Source organism: Lethenteron reissneri, chromosome 13, assembly GCF_015708825.2.
Source record: "Lethenteron reissneri isolate LAM-NWPU_2019-01 chromosome 13, ASM1570882v1, whole genome shotgun sequence".
Lineage (NCBI taxonomy): Eukaryota > Metazoa > Chordata > Hyperoartia > Petromyzontiformes > Petromyzontidae > Lethenteron > Lethenteron reissneri.
The window spans coordinates 9641904-9657368 of record NC_083791.1 but is presented as its reverse complement, the minus strand read 5'-3'; the positions used below and the strand labels follow the sequence as shown (position 1 = coordinate 9657368).

At 53.4% G+C, this 15465-nt stretch overlaps 1 protein-coding gene across 1 annotated transcript in view; it reads left to right on the top strand.

The window, feature by feature from the left end:
- LOC133342084 (pleckstrin homology-like domain family B member 1) overlaps nt 1–15465 on the top strand; it is a 122190-nt gene that overhangs the window by 21997 nt on the left and 84728 nt on the right. Inside the window, 2 exon segments of the mRNA XM_061551011.1 lie at nt 2124–2225; nt 14637–14760. Of these exon segments, the coding sequence (XP_061406995.1) occupies nt 2148–2225; nt 14637–14760 (202 nt within the window). The 5' untranslated portion in view covers nt 2124–2147.

The window sequence follows — 15465 nt, the reverse complement described above, 5'->3', positions numbered from 1 at the left end:
CCAGACACAAAGACAAAGCTCAACCCGGATAGCCTTTGACATACTGTTTAGGGACAAGTGCTGTTAGCGAGCACCGACCGATGAAGGCTGGAACGGCGCACGAGGGGGTGGGTGGGCCAGGCAACCACGTCCGGCCGCCTTTGTCTCCCCAGTAGCGATGTTTACACATTTGAAGCTGAGTCGACCTAGGGGAGGCCCAGGACCGCTCCCCATGCACACACACACACGAGTACAGTACACACATCCCACAGAGTCCTGCTCGTGTGATTGATCCAGCTATGTGCACAATATATCCTCCCGCTTGTGTCTCCGCTAACAGGAAATTACTTCCACATTTATTTCCGAATGGATATCGTTCAACCAACCAACGTATCCCCCCCCCCCCCCAGTTCTCCACTGGGGCCCTCATTCGGTTAAAGTTTTTGGTCAGCAATCCGTTTCAAATTCGAGACGCCCCCATGCAAGCTGCGGTTATTTTCCTAATTGTTTTGGGAAAGAAATAATATTTAACTTTCCACACCACCACCCAAAAAAAAATATTTACGCGATGGAAAACAGTTTGTAACGTCGGTCGAATTTGTTTATAAGGGGCCGTCCATAAATGACGTCACGCACCTAGGGGGGAGGGGGGGGTCAGACATTTGTGACGATGTGTGACGAGGTGGGGAGGGTTTGAGAAATGTGACGTCACATCAAAAATGCGCAACTTTAAATAAATATAGACAACACGTTCTAAATTTCGATTTAAAGCTTTCTACACACGTTCTACTTAATGTTCTACTTAATTAAATAGACTTCTACTTAATTAAATCGACTTTCTAATACATGTTTTCTCCTACAACATCAGAGTGCAGCGCCACACTAAATACGCACCACAATGACAATAGTTTAAAGCGATTTGAAGCATGTTTTATTTTATGGAGGGGAGGGGGGCCAGAGCTTTGTGACGTCATACTTGATGGGGGGGGTCTGACTTTTTCTGACGCCGTGTGACGAGGGGGGGGGGGGAGTCAAAAATCATCCAAAATCGCGTGACGTCATTTATGGACGATCCCCTAAGATACAGCACGTGCTTTTGGTAGCTCGCTGGCTACAAGAGGTCAGAGCGTTGAGCCGGCGACGCTGAGAATTCGCGGATTCGTGTCCACGTGTCAGCCACTGCTCGTTGTTAAAACGGGGTTGTCGATTTTGGTGAGTTTGATGGGTCACTGCCAGGGCCGTGAAACAACGCACGCGAAATATATCATTACATTCGGTTAAACGATAACATTTGGCTCAACGTCCGGTTCTGAGAATTACAAAAACGTCCGTGTGTCATGCAGTGCCAAATGTCTCGCCGTAGCAGGGCGTGAGAGAAAGTGAATCTGATCAAGTGGCCTCTGGCCTCAGATGTGAGAAGGGATCTCAAAAGTGGCTCTGTGAAATCCCCTTCCGAGGGCGCTTCCTTCACGTGCAGTGATGCGCTGCTTCCTCCGGGAGATTGATTCTTTATCTCACGCCTGATGTTGATAGCACAATCGTGATAATATTTGGGGAAAACACGCAGTCGAATGACTGGGCCATCGCCCGGCTATTTATAGGTGTGCGCGTGTGCGCACACGATTCTTTTGTCATTCCAATTCTGGAGGAGGGCCTGACATTTGGGGGTTTTTTTTCCCCCACATACTTCACCATGACGTGGACCCACAGAAGTATAATACAACAATTGGCTCGGATCTACTGGACTGCCCTCTGATGCCCACCCACCACGTAGCATTGCAGCCGCCCGCAGCAGTGCGGCGGTGAGTGGGCGCAGCGCTAATGACCCGGTGGCCCGAGTTTTATTCAGCGACCGATATCTCAACCGGTCCTGAGCCTTCCCTAGGTCGACTCAGCCGTAAGTGTGGTGTGTAAATATCAACAGCACTGGGGGAGGCAAAGGCGGTCCGGGCGTGGTGCTGACCTACCTACCCCTTATTTGTGTGCCGTGCCGGCCTTCATAGGTGCTCACTAACAGCGCTCGCCCCAAAAAAGTCTGTTAAGGCTATACAGGGAATCCTTGTCTTTGTCACGAGTATACGTAATGTACGTGCGTGTGCTTACACGTGTGTGTGTGTGCGCGTGTTTGTTTTACTTCCACTCAGCCTGACTCTCCAGGCCTGCGGAGGATGGACGGGGTTGCCATGGATACCGCGGAGAGTGTCAGCACCGTCCAGAAGAAATCGCAGCAAGTGGTGCAGATACAGGTACCCAGGCACGGCACGAGCAAGGCAAAGACCCCCCCCCCCCCCATAGCCTTCGGCAGACTGCCGAGGCAAGATACTCTTAGTTCTTTCGGTAAAGTCACGTAGGTAAAAAATGAAATTAAAATGAATAAAAATAAAAACAATAAAATCACGACGTTTCGGAGGCAACACAAGCTTCCGTCTTCAGGTGAAACTGTCACAGCAAAAAATCTGTATCAAGTGGAGAGAAGTCCCAAGAGGTACGGACCTTATATACTGGTTAGGGGGGGAGGAGCCAGGAAGGGCCGCGGGAGAGGAGGAGTTGTGAGATGGTCAGTACTGCTGCTGGAACTGAGCCTTTGTAATGTAGATGGCATATGTAGATAAGTCAGCTAGGATTAAGCCGCCTTTTGTTATGCTGCTGCCGAGGCAAGAAGTCGCGCGAAGGGTCAAAGCGGCACGCGACAGGGTGTTGGGGTGGTCAGCAACCACGTCCAACCGCTCTTGCCCCAACAGCCCGTCTGAGACTATACAGGGCAGCTTTGTTGTGTGTGTATGTGTGTGACTGTGTGTGTGTATGTGTGTGTGTATGTGTGTGTGGGGAGCGGTGGTGTAGCGGTTAGCGTGCTGCGCTTTGAACCCGGCAGCCCGGGTTTGATTCCCGCTCACGGCCAACACCAGCCCATTCGCACTGCAGGCTGACTCCCCTGCCATTACCTCCCGTGGCCACCAGTCCACTCACACTGCAGGCTGACTCCTCTGTCATTACCTCCCGTGGCCACTAGTCCATTCTCACTGCAGGCTGACTCCCCTGTCATTACCTCCCGTGGCCACCAGTCCACTCACACTGCAGGCTGACTCCTCTGTCATTACCTCCCGTGTCCACCAGTCCATTTACATTGCAGGCTGACTCCCCTATCATTACCTCCCATAGCCACCAGTCCATTCGCACTGCAGGCTCACTCCCCTGTCATTACCTCCCATGGCCACTAGTCCATTCTCACTGCAGGCTGACTCCCCTGTCATTACCTCCCGTGGCCACCAGTCCACTCACACTGCAGGCTGACTCCTCTGTCATTACCTCCCGTGTCCACCAGTCCATTTACACTGCAGGCTGACTCCCCTATCATTACCTCCCATAGCCACCAGTCCATTCGCACTGCAGGCTCACTCCCCTGTCATTACTTCCCGTGGCCACCAGTCCATTCGCACTGCAGGCTGACTCCTCCGTCATTACACTAGTACAGCACACCGGTGTGTTGGAGAGCAAATCCGCAACATTTACCATCAGAGTACGACGTTGCACGTGCGATGTACATACAGTAGGTGCCTGTGTATGTTCACGAATCCTGCAACAACAACTAACCTTCTGTGAAGGGTGCGTGCGCCAGGCTAGGTTCACAAATACCGTTTGCCACTTTGTATGCGTGGCCAAGAGCGAGACGCGTGGATCGGCTTGCCAGGATTGCGACACGGGCCCCCGTTCTCCGAGTCTCCCTGTTCAGGGCTAAAAATGGGATCTTTGTGTGACGCTGACCGCAGCGCGTACAACTCTGTTCCAAAAACACGCAATGACTCAGGGTGGCTTCAGTTGAACCGCCAAACAAGGTGGTGAATGTTCGAACGTAGAATCAACATTTTTTTTTTTACCGAAACTTTAGTGGCCGTGGTGGTGGGAGGGGAGGGAGGGTTCCACAGTCGTTTAGAGGCACAGTAAATCATTGATGATGATGATGACCAGATTTTTGTAAATCCAAAGCTGGATGTACACAACCTCCTCCACGACGTGTCGGTCAAAGGGGTTGTTTGACCATACTTCACCTCACTGGTCAGGGGGAGGAGCCCAGGACCAGTTAATTAACGTATGTCCCACCACGTATTCGCAAATGTATTGAATTTCCTTTAATATAACGGGAGGATGTGCTTCTCTCGCTCTGTTACGTGTCGTATTGCTGTTGAAGTATGGGAATTGACGGCAGGAACTTCTTGACGGGTAACACACTTTTATTAAATCCTTTAGGTATCACAATACACCGTGTGGTCTCTCTTCTTCCTCCGACACACTCCACTAATCTCGTGTAAGCTCTAGGCCTCTGGCTACACCCGATACACTGGACTCGTGTAGACCCTATGCCTCTGGCTACACACAATATACTCGACTCGTGTAAGCCCTATGCCTCTGGCTACACAATACACTCGACTCGTGTAAGCCCTATGCCTCTGGCTACACAATACACTCGACTCGTGTAAGCCCTATGCCCTGGCTACACATAGTACATTCGGCTCGTGTAGACCTATGGCTACACCCACTACACTCGCCTCTGGGTTACACAGAGTCCCGGTCCCCTTAGGACAGCGGGGCTAGGTACCGCAGGGCTCTAGGTCTTCATCCCCGTCTTCCTTCTTCGCTGGTTACACACTGCCCTTACGCCTGTGTGCATCCCCTTTTATAGCCCCTGCTCACGAGGGACGGAGCTGATGCGGCGTCGACGTGAGCGTCGTTCCTTAATGACCCAATCACGACGCACTCTCTCTCAGCGCGTCACCGCCCACAGCCAATCGGTACCCCGTAACCCACGACCCCGCGCTGACCCCTGATCCTCCACCGTCAGCGCGCGTCACCACCTACACAGCCAATCATCACGCACTGTGCATACGATCCTTAATCCCAGCGCGTATCACCTCTACATCACCCCCTCCCACATAGCTTGCAGCCGGCCCGGCTGTTAACCTACAACACAACATAACGCAACGCAGTAATAAAGAACTCCACATCCCAGTGTGCCCCGTAACACAACAACAACAACATAACACAACCTTAAATATGAAGCAATATACAGCCCGACGAACAACACAATAAAAGCGAACACCGTAAAACGAACGCGCCAAGTGTCACTGTGACCCACGCAGTGCCGAGGCGCTCCGGCTGCCTCGACTCCGCACGTGGTAGGTTACACAAAGTAGCGCGACCTAGCGCGAGTCCGTCTGGCCGGTCCGTCGTATGGAACGGGACGTTGGCGACCGTCCGGTGTCTCCGGCAGCTCTAGACGGCACGGGTCGGGCCTGGAAGGACCGGCCCCGCCGTGAAGATCCGGCCGCCGGTGGTCGGCAGCAGTCAGTTCCGAGACACCTGGGAGCGGATCAGGCGGAGACATGTGAGGAGCAGGCAAGGACAATTCCCCCTCAGGGTCGTCGGTCACGTCACATGCTCGGCCCTCACGACACAAGGGGAGGCCATACGGAGGCGAGAACGGTTTCAGTCGGGAGGGGTGGACGTACCAACGGCGTTTCCCCCATTTTATCTGAACGCACTGGGGGCGTGCCACCCGCACGACCTCCACGGGTCCCCGCCACGGCTTCAACAATTTAGGCGACGTGGCCAAAGGTGCCTGAGGGCAATGCAGCCAGGCCTTGTCACCTGGTTCCCAATTGTGCACGGACACCTTCCGTGCCCGCAACCGCTCGTTCGCAATTTGGCGAGCCCGCGAATTAAGCCGTGCGGCCTCCCTTGCCTCTGTCAGTTTATGAATATTAAATTTAATATGCTCTGCCAATTTAGAATTAGTTCGTGGTGCGGGCAGACCCAGCTGCGTTTCCATGGGCGGGTCGGCTTCCCGACCGTACATTAGAAAAAACGGGGAAAACCCCGTAGCTGCATGGGGGGCCATTCTATACGCGGCAAGGACCCCAGGGACCTGCAGGTCCCAATCAACATGCGACTCACACACCTGCTGGCACAGCATAGAGGTCAATGTCCTGTTAAGCCTCTCCACCATCCCGTCCGTCTGCGGGTGGTACGGGGAGGTACGCACCTTTTTGGTACCCAACAGGTCGCACACCTCCTGCAGTAATTTACTCGAAAAATTTTTCCCTTGGTCAGTCAGCAAGCGTTCGGGAGCCCCCTTGTCCAGGACGTAGCCCTGGACAAAGGCGTCCGTCACAGCCGCCGCCGACTGGTTGGCGAGTGGCCACGCCATAGGCCACCGGGTAAAATATTCGACCCCCACCAACAGGTACTTATTACCCCTAGGCGTGACCGGAAAGGGCCCCAGAATATCGAGTGCAACGAGCTCGTTAGTGCGCGAGACCTGAATAGATTGCAGCGGTGGATTAGCTGCCACGGGCGGTGGTTTCCGTCTGGCGCACTCAACACAACCCTTCAGAATATTCACCACGTCACCCCCCATTCCCGGCCAATAATAGTCACGCTGAAGCAGGGCAAGCGTTTTGTTAACTCCCAAATGCAAGAGGCGTTCGTGTGCGGCCAAGACAACCTTCCCCCTCACAGCAGAAGGCACCACAATCGCATGCCGCCGGGACAAACTGTCCCATCTCATCAACAGGCCCTGCTTAAGCTCGTAGGAGCCAGTTCGGTCGTGGCTACCTTCGGAACCCTCCGTCTTTCGGCGCAATGCCAGCAGGGAGCTGTCCGCCATTTGGAGACGGCCCCACTCAATCAACGACAGTGAGAGCAGCGAGTCCTGACCCCCTGGGGTAGCGGGACCATCCCCAATTGGTGTGCTCGCGGTCGCAACCAACGCCTCCCTACCTTCCGTAACCGGAGGTTTACAGCGCGCCGATCCCGATAAGCACGCACATTTGTGACAAGGCAACAACCGCGACAGGGCATCGGCATTCGTGTGTCGCAACCCTTTACGGTACGTAGTTGTGAACTGATAGTCCTGGAGGACTTCCAACCACCGCGACAATTGGCCCGAGGGCTGGGCAACCCGTAATGAATACTGGAGCGCCGCATGGTCCGTCCGGACCGTGAAATGACGACCATAGAGATATGGCCTGAATTGTTGTACAAAAAAAACAATGGCAAGTAGTTCACGACGGGTGACGCAGTAGCGCTGCTCTGCCGGCGACAACACCCTGCTACCATAGGCGACCACCCGTTCGACCCCTCCAACGACTTGGGACAGCACTCCCCCAATGCCCGTGTTGCTAGCATCCGTGTCTAGCAAGAAGGGACTCTCAAAGTCTGGATAGCACAAGGGTGGGGCCCTTACCAAGGCGTCCCGGAGGGAGCAGAATGCACCCTCCTCCTCCGGTCCCCACCGGAACTTCACTCCTTTTGCCGTTAGAGCGTGCAAGGGCTTTGCAATGGTGGCGAAGTGCTCAACGAATCGGCGATAATACGAAGCAAAACCGATGAAACTGCGCACGTCTGACACTGACGTGGGCGTCGGCCACGAACTGACACAGTCCGTCTTCGCAGGATCGGTAGAAATCCCCGAAGAGTCGACAATGTGACCCAAGTACCTCACGGATTTACGAAAAAGATGGCATTTGGCCGGTTTTAAACTTTAATTTAGCCGATCGCATTCGCAAGAACACCCCTCTCAATCGCTGGAGGTGTTCTTCGAACGTTTTACCGAAAACAATGACATCGTCAAGGTAAATGAGGCACGTCTCCCACTGCAAGCCCGACAAAACCAATTCCATAAGACGCTGAAACGTCGCAGGAGAGGAGTGAAGTCCCATGGGTAACCGGTTAAATTGAAACAGGCCCCCTGGAGTCCGGAATGCAGTCTTAGGCTTAGACTCCTCGTCGAGTGGCAACTGCCAAAATCCGGACAATAAATCAAGAGTCGAAAAGTATCACGCACCGGACAATGCGTCGAGAGACTCGTCCATCCTGGGGAGCGGATACGCGTCGGCCACCGAGATCTTATTCAGGCGGCGGAAATCGACGCAAAATCGCAGGGACCCGTCCTGCTTTTTAACGAGCACAATAGGTGCTCCCCAAGGACTGGAAGAAGGCGAAATAATGTCGGCTTCCAGCATATCGTTAACTGCCGACTGAACATGTTCCTTCTCGGCAGGACTCAGTCGGAAGGGATTTTGCCTGACCGGTGCCGCATCGCCCGTTTCAATGTGGTGGCGTAGCAGGTCCGTGCATCCGATATCATACTTATGTTTACTGAAGACATCCGAAAATTCAATCAGCAACCCGCGCAACGCACCCAACTGTAGCGCTGACAAATCGTCAGAGTCCGCGCACAGCATATCAATCCAATCTAGGTCCTCCTTTGATGGTACGCTATTCGTGGGGCTCGGATCAGCCTGCGCAACCAGCCTCTCCTCCGCAGGGACCCGTGCCGCGTGAGCCAGCACGGTGCCCTGCTGAATGACGGCCGGCCGCGCCCCAGCGTTTAAAACCATGACAAACGGATCCCTGTCTGCCCCAACCAAAGTGTGAGCCACCGATAAATCGAGACCTCCAACAGCCCTATTAGAAGGACCCAAAAGCATGGCCTGTTCCGAGGCCCCCTTCCCCCATGGCTTCCGTAACCGGAGGGGAATCAACATTTGTGAACCCGGGGGCACGTGCACGGTCTGTGTTGCTAACGCCTGAATGGTAGCGCACGCCGTCCGAATTACATTAGGGCTCGTCAAAAATGAAATACGGCGACCCGATGGTAGTTCAATGCAACGCTGATCAATGAGAATTTTGATGTGCATTTTCGCCAAAAAATCAGTGCCCAATAGGCAAGGAACCGCCAGGGAAGATGAAACGAAAACGGGTCCCGACAATTTGATATCACCAATGCAAATGGACGCCCTAATCTGACCGATAATGCCCAACGATCCCCCGTTTGCGGCGTAAAATGGCACATCCACCGGAAGAAGCGGACGACATTGTACCGGGAGAATATTATAAATGAGATCCGAAATAATAGTCGCCGATGCCCCCGTGTCCACTAACACCCTGACCTCGACCCCATCAATCGATCCGGTAACGACGGATGAACCCGCTGAGGCAGCCACTATTCTGTGCCCCAATTCCGACCATTTAATGTCTCCCCGGTCCCGGCCGAACCCCCCTCTCCGAACCGAATCCCCGAACTCTACTCGGCTCTCCCTCGTCGCAACGCGACGACCCATACGTGTCGAGTATGCGGGCCAAGCATGTGAGGTGCCGCGACTTGCCGGGGTTTGCAGTGATGACTTGGGGCCTTGGTCGTCGTCCAGCCGAGGTCCCATGGCGCGCTGACGTGGGGCGCGGCAACCGGAGGCCACGTGGCCACGAAGGCCGCAGTTATAGCAGGTGATGACAGTAGTCGGAGATCTCGGTTGCTCCAGCTTGCGGGCCGCTCTCAGAGGCGAACGACCCCCCCGACCTCCAGTCCCCCGCTCGTCCCGCGATGAACGCGTCCTCTCGTGGGCTGACGACTTGGGGCACGGTGTCAACCGGACCCGGAGTTGAGGCCACGGCAGCGTTGCAGACGACCCCCTGCTTTCGTTGAAGGACCTCGTGCGCTTGCATGCTCGTGGCGACCCGTAATGAAGAAATATCGGTGTCGTCGGCCGTGTTGATGGGGACCCCCAGGTCCTGCGCCAACTTGAGCAGCTGCTCCAAAACCATCGCATCTTGGCCCTCCTCGTCCATACGAGGGAACGCGGCGTCAGCGAGAGCGAGCAACGCCGTGCGGTAGGCGAGCACGGTCTCCGTGTCCGCCTTCCGTCTTGCGTAGAAATGATGGCGGCACGCCGAGGGAGGACCGTAGACTTTGGCCATGAGAGCCAGCGCATCCTTGAGCGTGGAGCGGTCCGACCTACGTGCGGACGTGAAGGCCGCGAGCGCGTTGTCGTCCAGCATGGCAGGCAGTGCCTGCAGTGCCGTAGCGTCGGACCAGGCGGACATCTCTTGATGCGCCAAAAATCTGCGCTGAAATTGGCTCCAATCCCCGCCTTCCGCCTTGAATGCTGACAACGTGGGAAGGCGCTGCTGAAAGATAAAGTCGTCCTCCTCCTCGTGCTTCCTCTCTGCCCCCCCGTCGGTGTGTAAGATGGCGGCCCCAGTGGCGGGTGTGTGATGGCGGTCCGCCGCGCGCGTTGGTGACGTCAGCGGCCGCGCATGGAGAACCGCTGCCACGTGGTGATGGCCGTTCCCGCCAAAAGTTGGAGCGGATGAAATGGCGGGAATCGCCAAATCGTTTTGGCGGGAATCTGCAGGGCGATCCTGTAGCACGTCGGCCGCCGTCCCCGCTCCTCCCGACGAGCTGATCTCCGCCAAGATGGACGCGGCGGCGAGCAGCAGCTCCGCCAGACGGGAGTGTGCCTCGCGAAGCACGGTGTCAGTCCCCCGTCGCTCGACCGGCGCCGTCGGTGGATCCTGCCCCGTGGGCAGCTCCTCTTCCTCACCCCCTGATGCCCGCTGGCCCGCGTCGTCGAGGTTGTCCTCGTGGTCAATCCCGTGGGTCCGACGGTTCCTCCTTGTATCCATGCTTGGAGGACCGTTTCACTTCTGACGCCAGTTGAAGTATGGGAATTGACGGCAGGAACTTCTTGACGGGTAACACACTTTTATTAAATCCTTTAGGTATCACAATACACCGTGTGGTCTCTCTTCTTCCTCCGACACACTCCACTAATCTCGTGTAAGCTCTAGGCCTCTGGCTACACCCGATACACTGGACTCGTGTAGACCCTATGCCTCTGGCTACACACAATATACTCGACTCGTGTAAGCCCTATGCCTCTGGCTACACAATACACTCGACTCGTGTAAGCCCTATGCCTCTGGCTACACAATACACTCGACTCGTGTAAGCCCTATGCCCTGGCTACACATAGTACATTCGGCTCGTGTAGACCTATGGCTACACCCACTACACTCGCCTCTGGGTTACACAGAGTCCCGGTCCCCTTAGGACAGCGGGGCTAGGTACCGCAGGGCTCTAGGTCTTCATCCCCGTCTTCCTTCTTCGCTGGTTACACACTGCCCTTACGCCTGTGTGCATCCCCTTTTATAGCCCCTGCTCACGAGGGACGGAGCTGATGCGGCGTCGACGTGAGCGTCGTTCCTTAATGACCCAATCACGACGCACTCTCTCTCAGCGCGTCACCGCCCACAGCCAATCGGTACCCCGTAACCCACGACCCCGCGCTGACCCCTGATCCTCCACCGTCAGCGCGCGTCACCACCTACACAGCCAATCATCACGCACTGTGCATACGATCCTTAATCCCAGCGCGTATCACCTCTACACTGTTACCAAACAGATCATCATCGCCCAGCCATTCTCTATCAACTGGCACTGTGCACCTGCCAGGTGAATGTCACACACACACAGACAAATATCCCCCGTATAGCCTTCAGCAGACTGAGGGGGCAAGTGCTGTTAGCGAGCATACACACCAGTCAACAGCAGCAGCAACTAAATGAACCGCTCTCTCTCTCAATTGAAGCTAATTTCAGCTCGCTCACCGCCTCTTGCTTTCGTCTCCTTTCATCCTCCCCTCGGTGAAATATATTTGAATCCATTTAAATAAACAATGCACATCAAGCAACACACGCACACCACGTACTGCCGGTGTCACGTGTCTGTGTGTGCGTCGAAGCTCACGAAGCGGGCCGCGTGATCCGAGTGCGGTGCGTAGCACGTCCGGCGACCCCAGAGCGAGCCTCGTTGCGATCGATCGACCAAACACCTACTTCTTACTCCTCCTCCTCCTGCGGCTACTGCTGCTGCTCATGTAGTCTCTCTCGCTCTCTCTCCCCTGGTATGCATGTACGTTTAATTTATTTTTCGCCGTACGTAGCTAACCGTGCTAATCGGAGATGCGGTTTGTATGATCATTTATTTTTTTAAACTCCGTTCGCAACATACAGTAACCAGCTGTAATAACAACAACGACGGTACGATTAAACACATCAACAAAAGCTAGGGGGGGTGTGGGATGGCGTGGGGTGGGTAGCAAAGGTTAATCATGGTGCGGGTTTTTTTTTCTCTCAAAAGCTTTAATAAAGCCCAGAGACCCCATTGCCCGGGCAATTAGAAGAGATTTAATGAATTCATTACCGCGCTGGCTGAGGTCACAATCAGTAAGCCTCCATTGGGGCCACGAACGAGACCCCCGAGAGAGGGAGAGAGAGAGCGGCCGGGGAGAGCAGATGGCCGAATAGGGGGAAAAAAACAACGGCACGTGCCACGTGGCAGATTTCGCACGCAATTTGGATCAAAGGCATTTATTGTAGCTGCCCCCAAAGGGGGTTGAAACCACGTAAGTTTCGTCTCTTGGCCATCTCCATTCTGGGTCTCTGTATGTGTTTCTGTGTGAGTCTAGGGCTCTCTGAGTCTATGGGTCTCTGTGTGAATCTATGGGTCTCTGTGTGAGTCTTTGGGTCTCTGTGTGAGTCCAGGGCTCTCTGAGTCTATGGGTCTCTGTGTGAGTTTATGGGTATCTGTGTGAGTCTATGGGTCTCTGTGTGAGTCTATGGGTCTCTGTGTGAGCCTAGGACTCTCTGAGTCTTTGGGTCTCTGTGTGAGTCTATGGGTCTCTGTGTGAGTCTTTGGGTCTCTGTGTGAGTCTATGGGTCTCTGTGTGAGTCTAGGGCTCTCTGAGTCTACGGGTCTCTGTGTGAGTCTATGGCTCTCTGAGTCTATGCGTCTCTGTGTGAGTCTATGGCTCTCTGTGTGAGTCTAGGGCTCTCTGAGTCTATGGGTCTCTGTGTGAGTCTATGAGTCTCTGTGTGAGTCTTTGGGTCTCTGTGTGAGTCTATGGCTCTCTGTGTTAGTCTAGGGCTCTCTGAGTCTATGGGTCTCTGTGTGAGCCTAGGGCTCTCTGAGTCTATGAGTCTCTGTGTGAGTCTATGGGTCTCTGTGTGAGCCTAGCGCTCTCTGAGTCTATGGGTCTCTGTGTGAGTTTATGGGTCTCTGTATGGGTCTATGGGTCTCTGCGTGTGCCTATGGCTCTCTGTCCTCATTTAAGCTGACTGTTATTAACAACACTTAAGTTGAAGTGTGAATGTTATTTAGCAACATAATTTCTCGTACTCTTAAGTTTGTTTTTCAAATCGCTAATTGTGGAATGCTTTCATGATGTCTCCTGGCCGAGTCGCCCACTTGTTAACAGAGCTTCTTAGCTCAATGGGTTTTACTCGCTGGGAGGGGGGGGGGTATAGGGGTTAGGGGGGGGGCTCCATCGGACACTGGTGGGCATGGCAACAGCGTGGTGGTGCAGTAGACTCGGGGTTTAACCTCTTACATCTATTTTGAACTTTACCAGTTAAGGCCCACTGAGCTATGTAACTCTTTTTTCAGAAGCGACTTTGCCACAAATGATAGCTCAATGAAGTGGCGAATCACGTGGAAAGGTATAGTAGCCAGATATTGTAAAACGAATGATGCTGAGAGAGAGAGACAGAGAAACATGCAAACTCCAAATACACAGCAGGCGTCAGTGTCGGGATCGAACCCACGACCTCCTGCATACCAGGCGAGGTAGTTAACATCTCACCACGGAGAGAGAGAGACACGCAAACTCCAAATATACAGCAGCAGGCGTCAGGGTCGGCGATCGAACCCACGACCTCCTGCATACCAGGCGAGGTAGTAAACATCTCCCAGCCACCGTAGGACCCTGAAAATCCAGCTGCCCCTCGAAATGCCGCGTGACAAGCAGTGGGGCGCGCGCACTGCAGGGCAGCGGCACGAAGACTCCGTCCGTCCGTCTGTAGACTTCAGGTTCAAGGTTCCTCGGATGTTTCAATGGACGGAGAAAGTCTACTAAACACCGCTGTCGGGTGTCATCTCATGCCTGCGGCTCGGATGGCGACGGCAACGATCGGTGGTGGATGAAAGCCACCCCCCGACCCTCCAACCACCCTCGGTTGGGAAGAGGGTGACAGGCTCCATGCGTGTGCGTGATTGTTCTTCCTTGTGCGTGTTTTGTTTTCTCGGCGCGACGATGGCACCCCTAGCGCACCGGTTTTTTTTCATTTCCTTCGAACAATTTGGCCGGTTATCTGAAAAGGGTAAGCCCCCGGAACTGCTCTTCCAAATGTTTACTACAACAACAACAGCAGCAACACACACCAAGAACATACATCAAATCATTTCTCTTGGGTTGTCTTCTGGGCAAGTTTGTCGGCCAAACCTCCACCTTGTACTTCTTCTCCGCCACGTACTTTGAGATTCATTTACTTTGAGCGACTTTGCTTAACTCTTCTTGGTTCTTTCGGTAAAGTCACGTAGAAGGGAAGTAATAAAATAATAAAATAAAACATAATAAAAAGAAGGGAAGTAATAAAATAATAAAAATAAAACATAAAATTATTATTATATTTTAATAAAAAGAAGGGAAGTAATAAAATAATAACATAAACATAATAAAATAATTATCATGTTTTATTTTTATTATTTTATTACTTCCCTTCTACGTCACTTTACCGAAAGAATCAAGAAGATGAATTCCTGCAGTCACGAAAGCTTTAAATCGAAATTTTATTTGCTTTACTAGTTCTCTGTCTCGCAGTTGTTCATCGTCACGGCGTACGCATCCAATCCTTAAGATCCTGGCTCGTGATGAAACCGCACCTCCGATCGGCACGGTTGGCTATTGTACGGTGCGAAAGAAGTCCAGCGTCCGTGGCCTCCAGCCTGCGCTTTCATCGTGTTTGTTTGTGTTTGTCATCAGAGCACGTCGCTTGACGTGAGCGAGGTGGGCAAGGGGCTCAAGGTGCAGACGGAGAAGCCTCACCTGGTGAGCCTCGGCGGAGGGCGATGGAGCGTGGCAGTTACCCTGCTGCCCCTGGACCAAGGTGAGCAGCGTCAACAACAACAACAACAAGTGGCAACACGCGACAATAGTGACGACGGCAAGGAAGAACAACAACAACAGCTAATGACAACACACAACAACAATGAACAATAAACAGCAACACAACAACAACATTCACGACAACAATGAACAACAACAAACAACAACACGCGACAACAATGATCACGACAACGAACAACAAACTAATGACAACACAACAACAATGAACAACAACAAATGACAACACACGACAACAATGACTATGACAATGAAGAACAGAAACAAACGACAACACAACAACAACAACAAACAGCGCGAGGTCTCCATGAATATGTGAATATTTTACTAGTTTTACAATCTATGTAAGCGAGGTCGTATTATGTAGTTGCCCACTGAACGAGGCATGGCCCTGGTGCGGTGATGGGCGTTGAATTCTTCACTGAATATTTTCCGGGTCAACGTGCGCGGCTATTGGCCACAGCGAGAGGAAGAGCCACACTCCATGTGGCGTGCGGAAACAAGTGCACTTATCGGAATGTTTCGCCGTCTGTACGGGGATCGAGCGTTGCCCCCTCGCATAAGGCGGTGTGGGTTTTCGGTTTCCTCCCCACGTGCGCAATAGCTCTCATCAATTCGCTGAAAGCACCTTGACACGCTGTTTGTTCTTCATCGCAAGGCCCAGCGGGACACTGCCAGCCAACTTGGG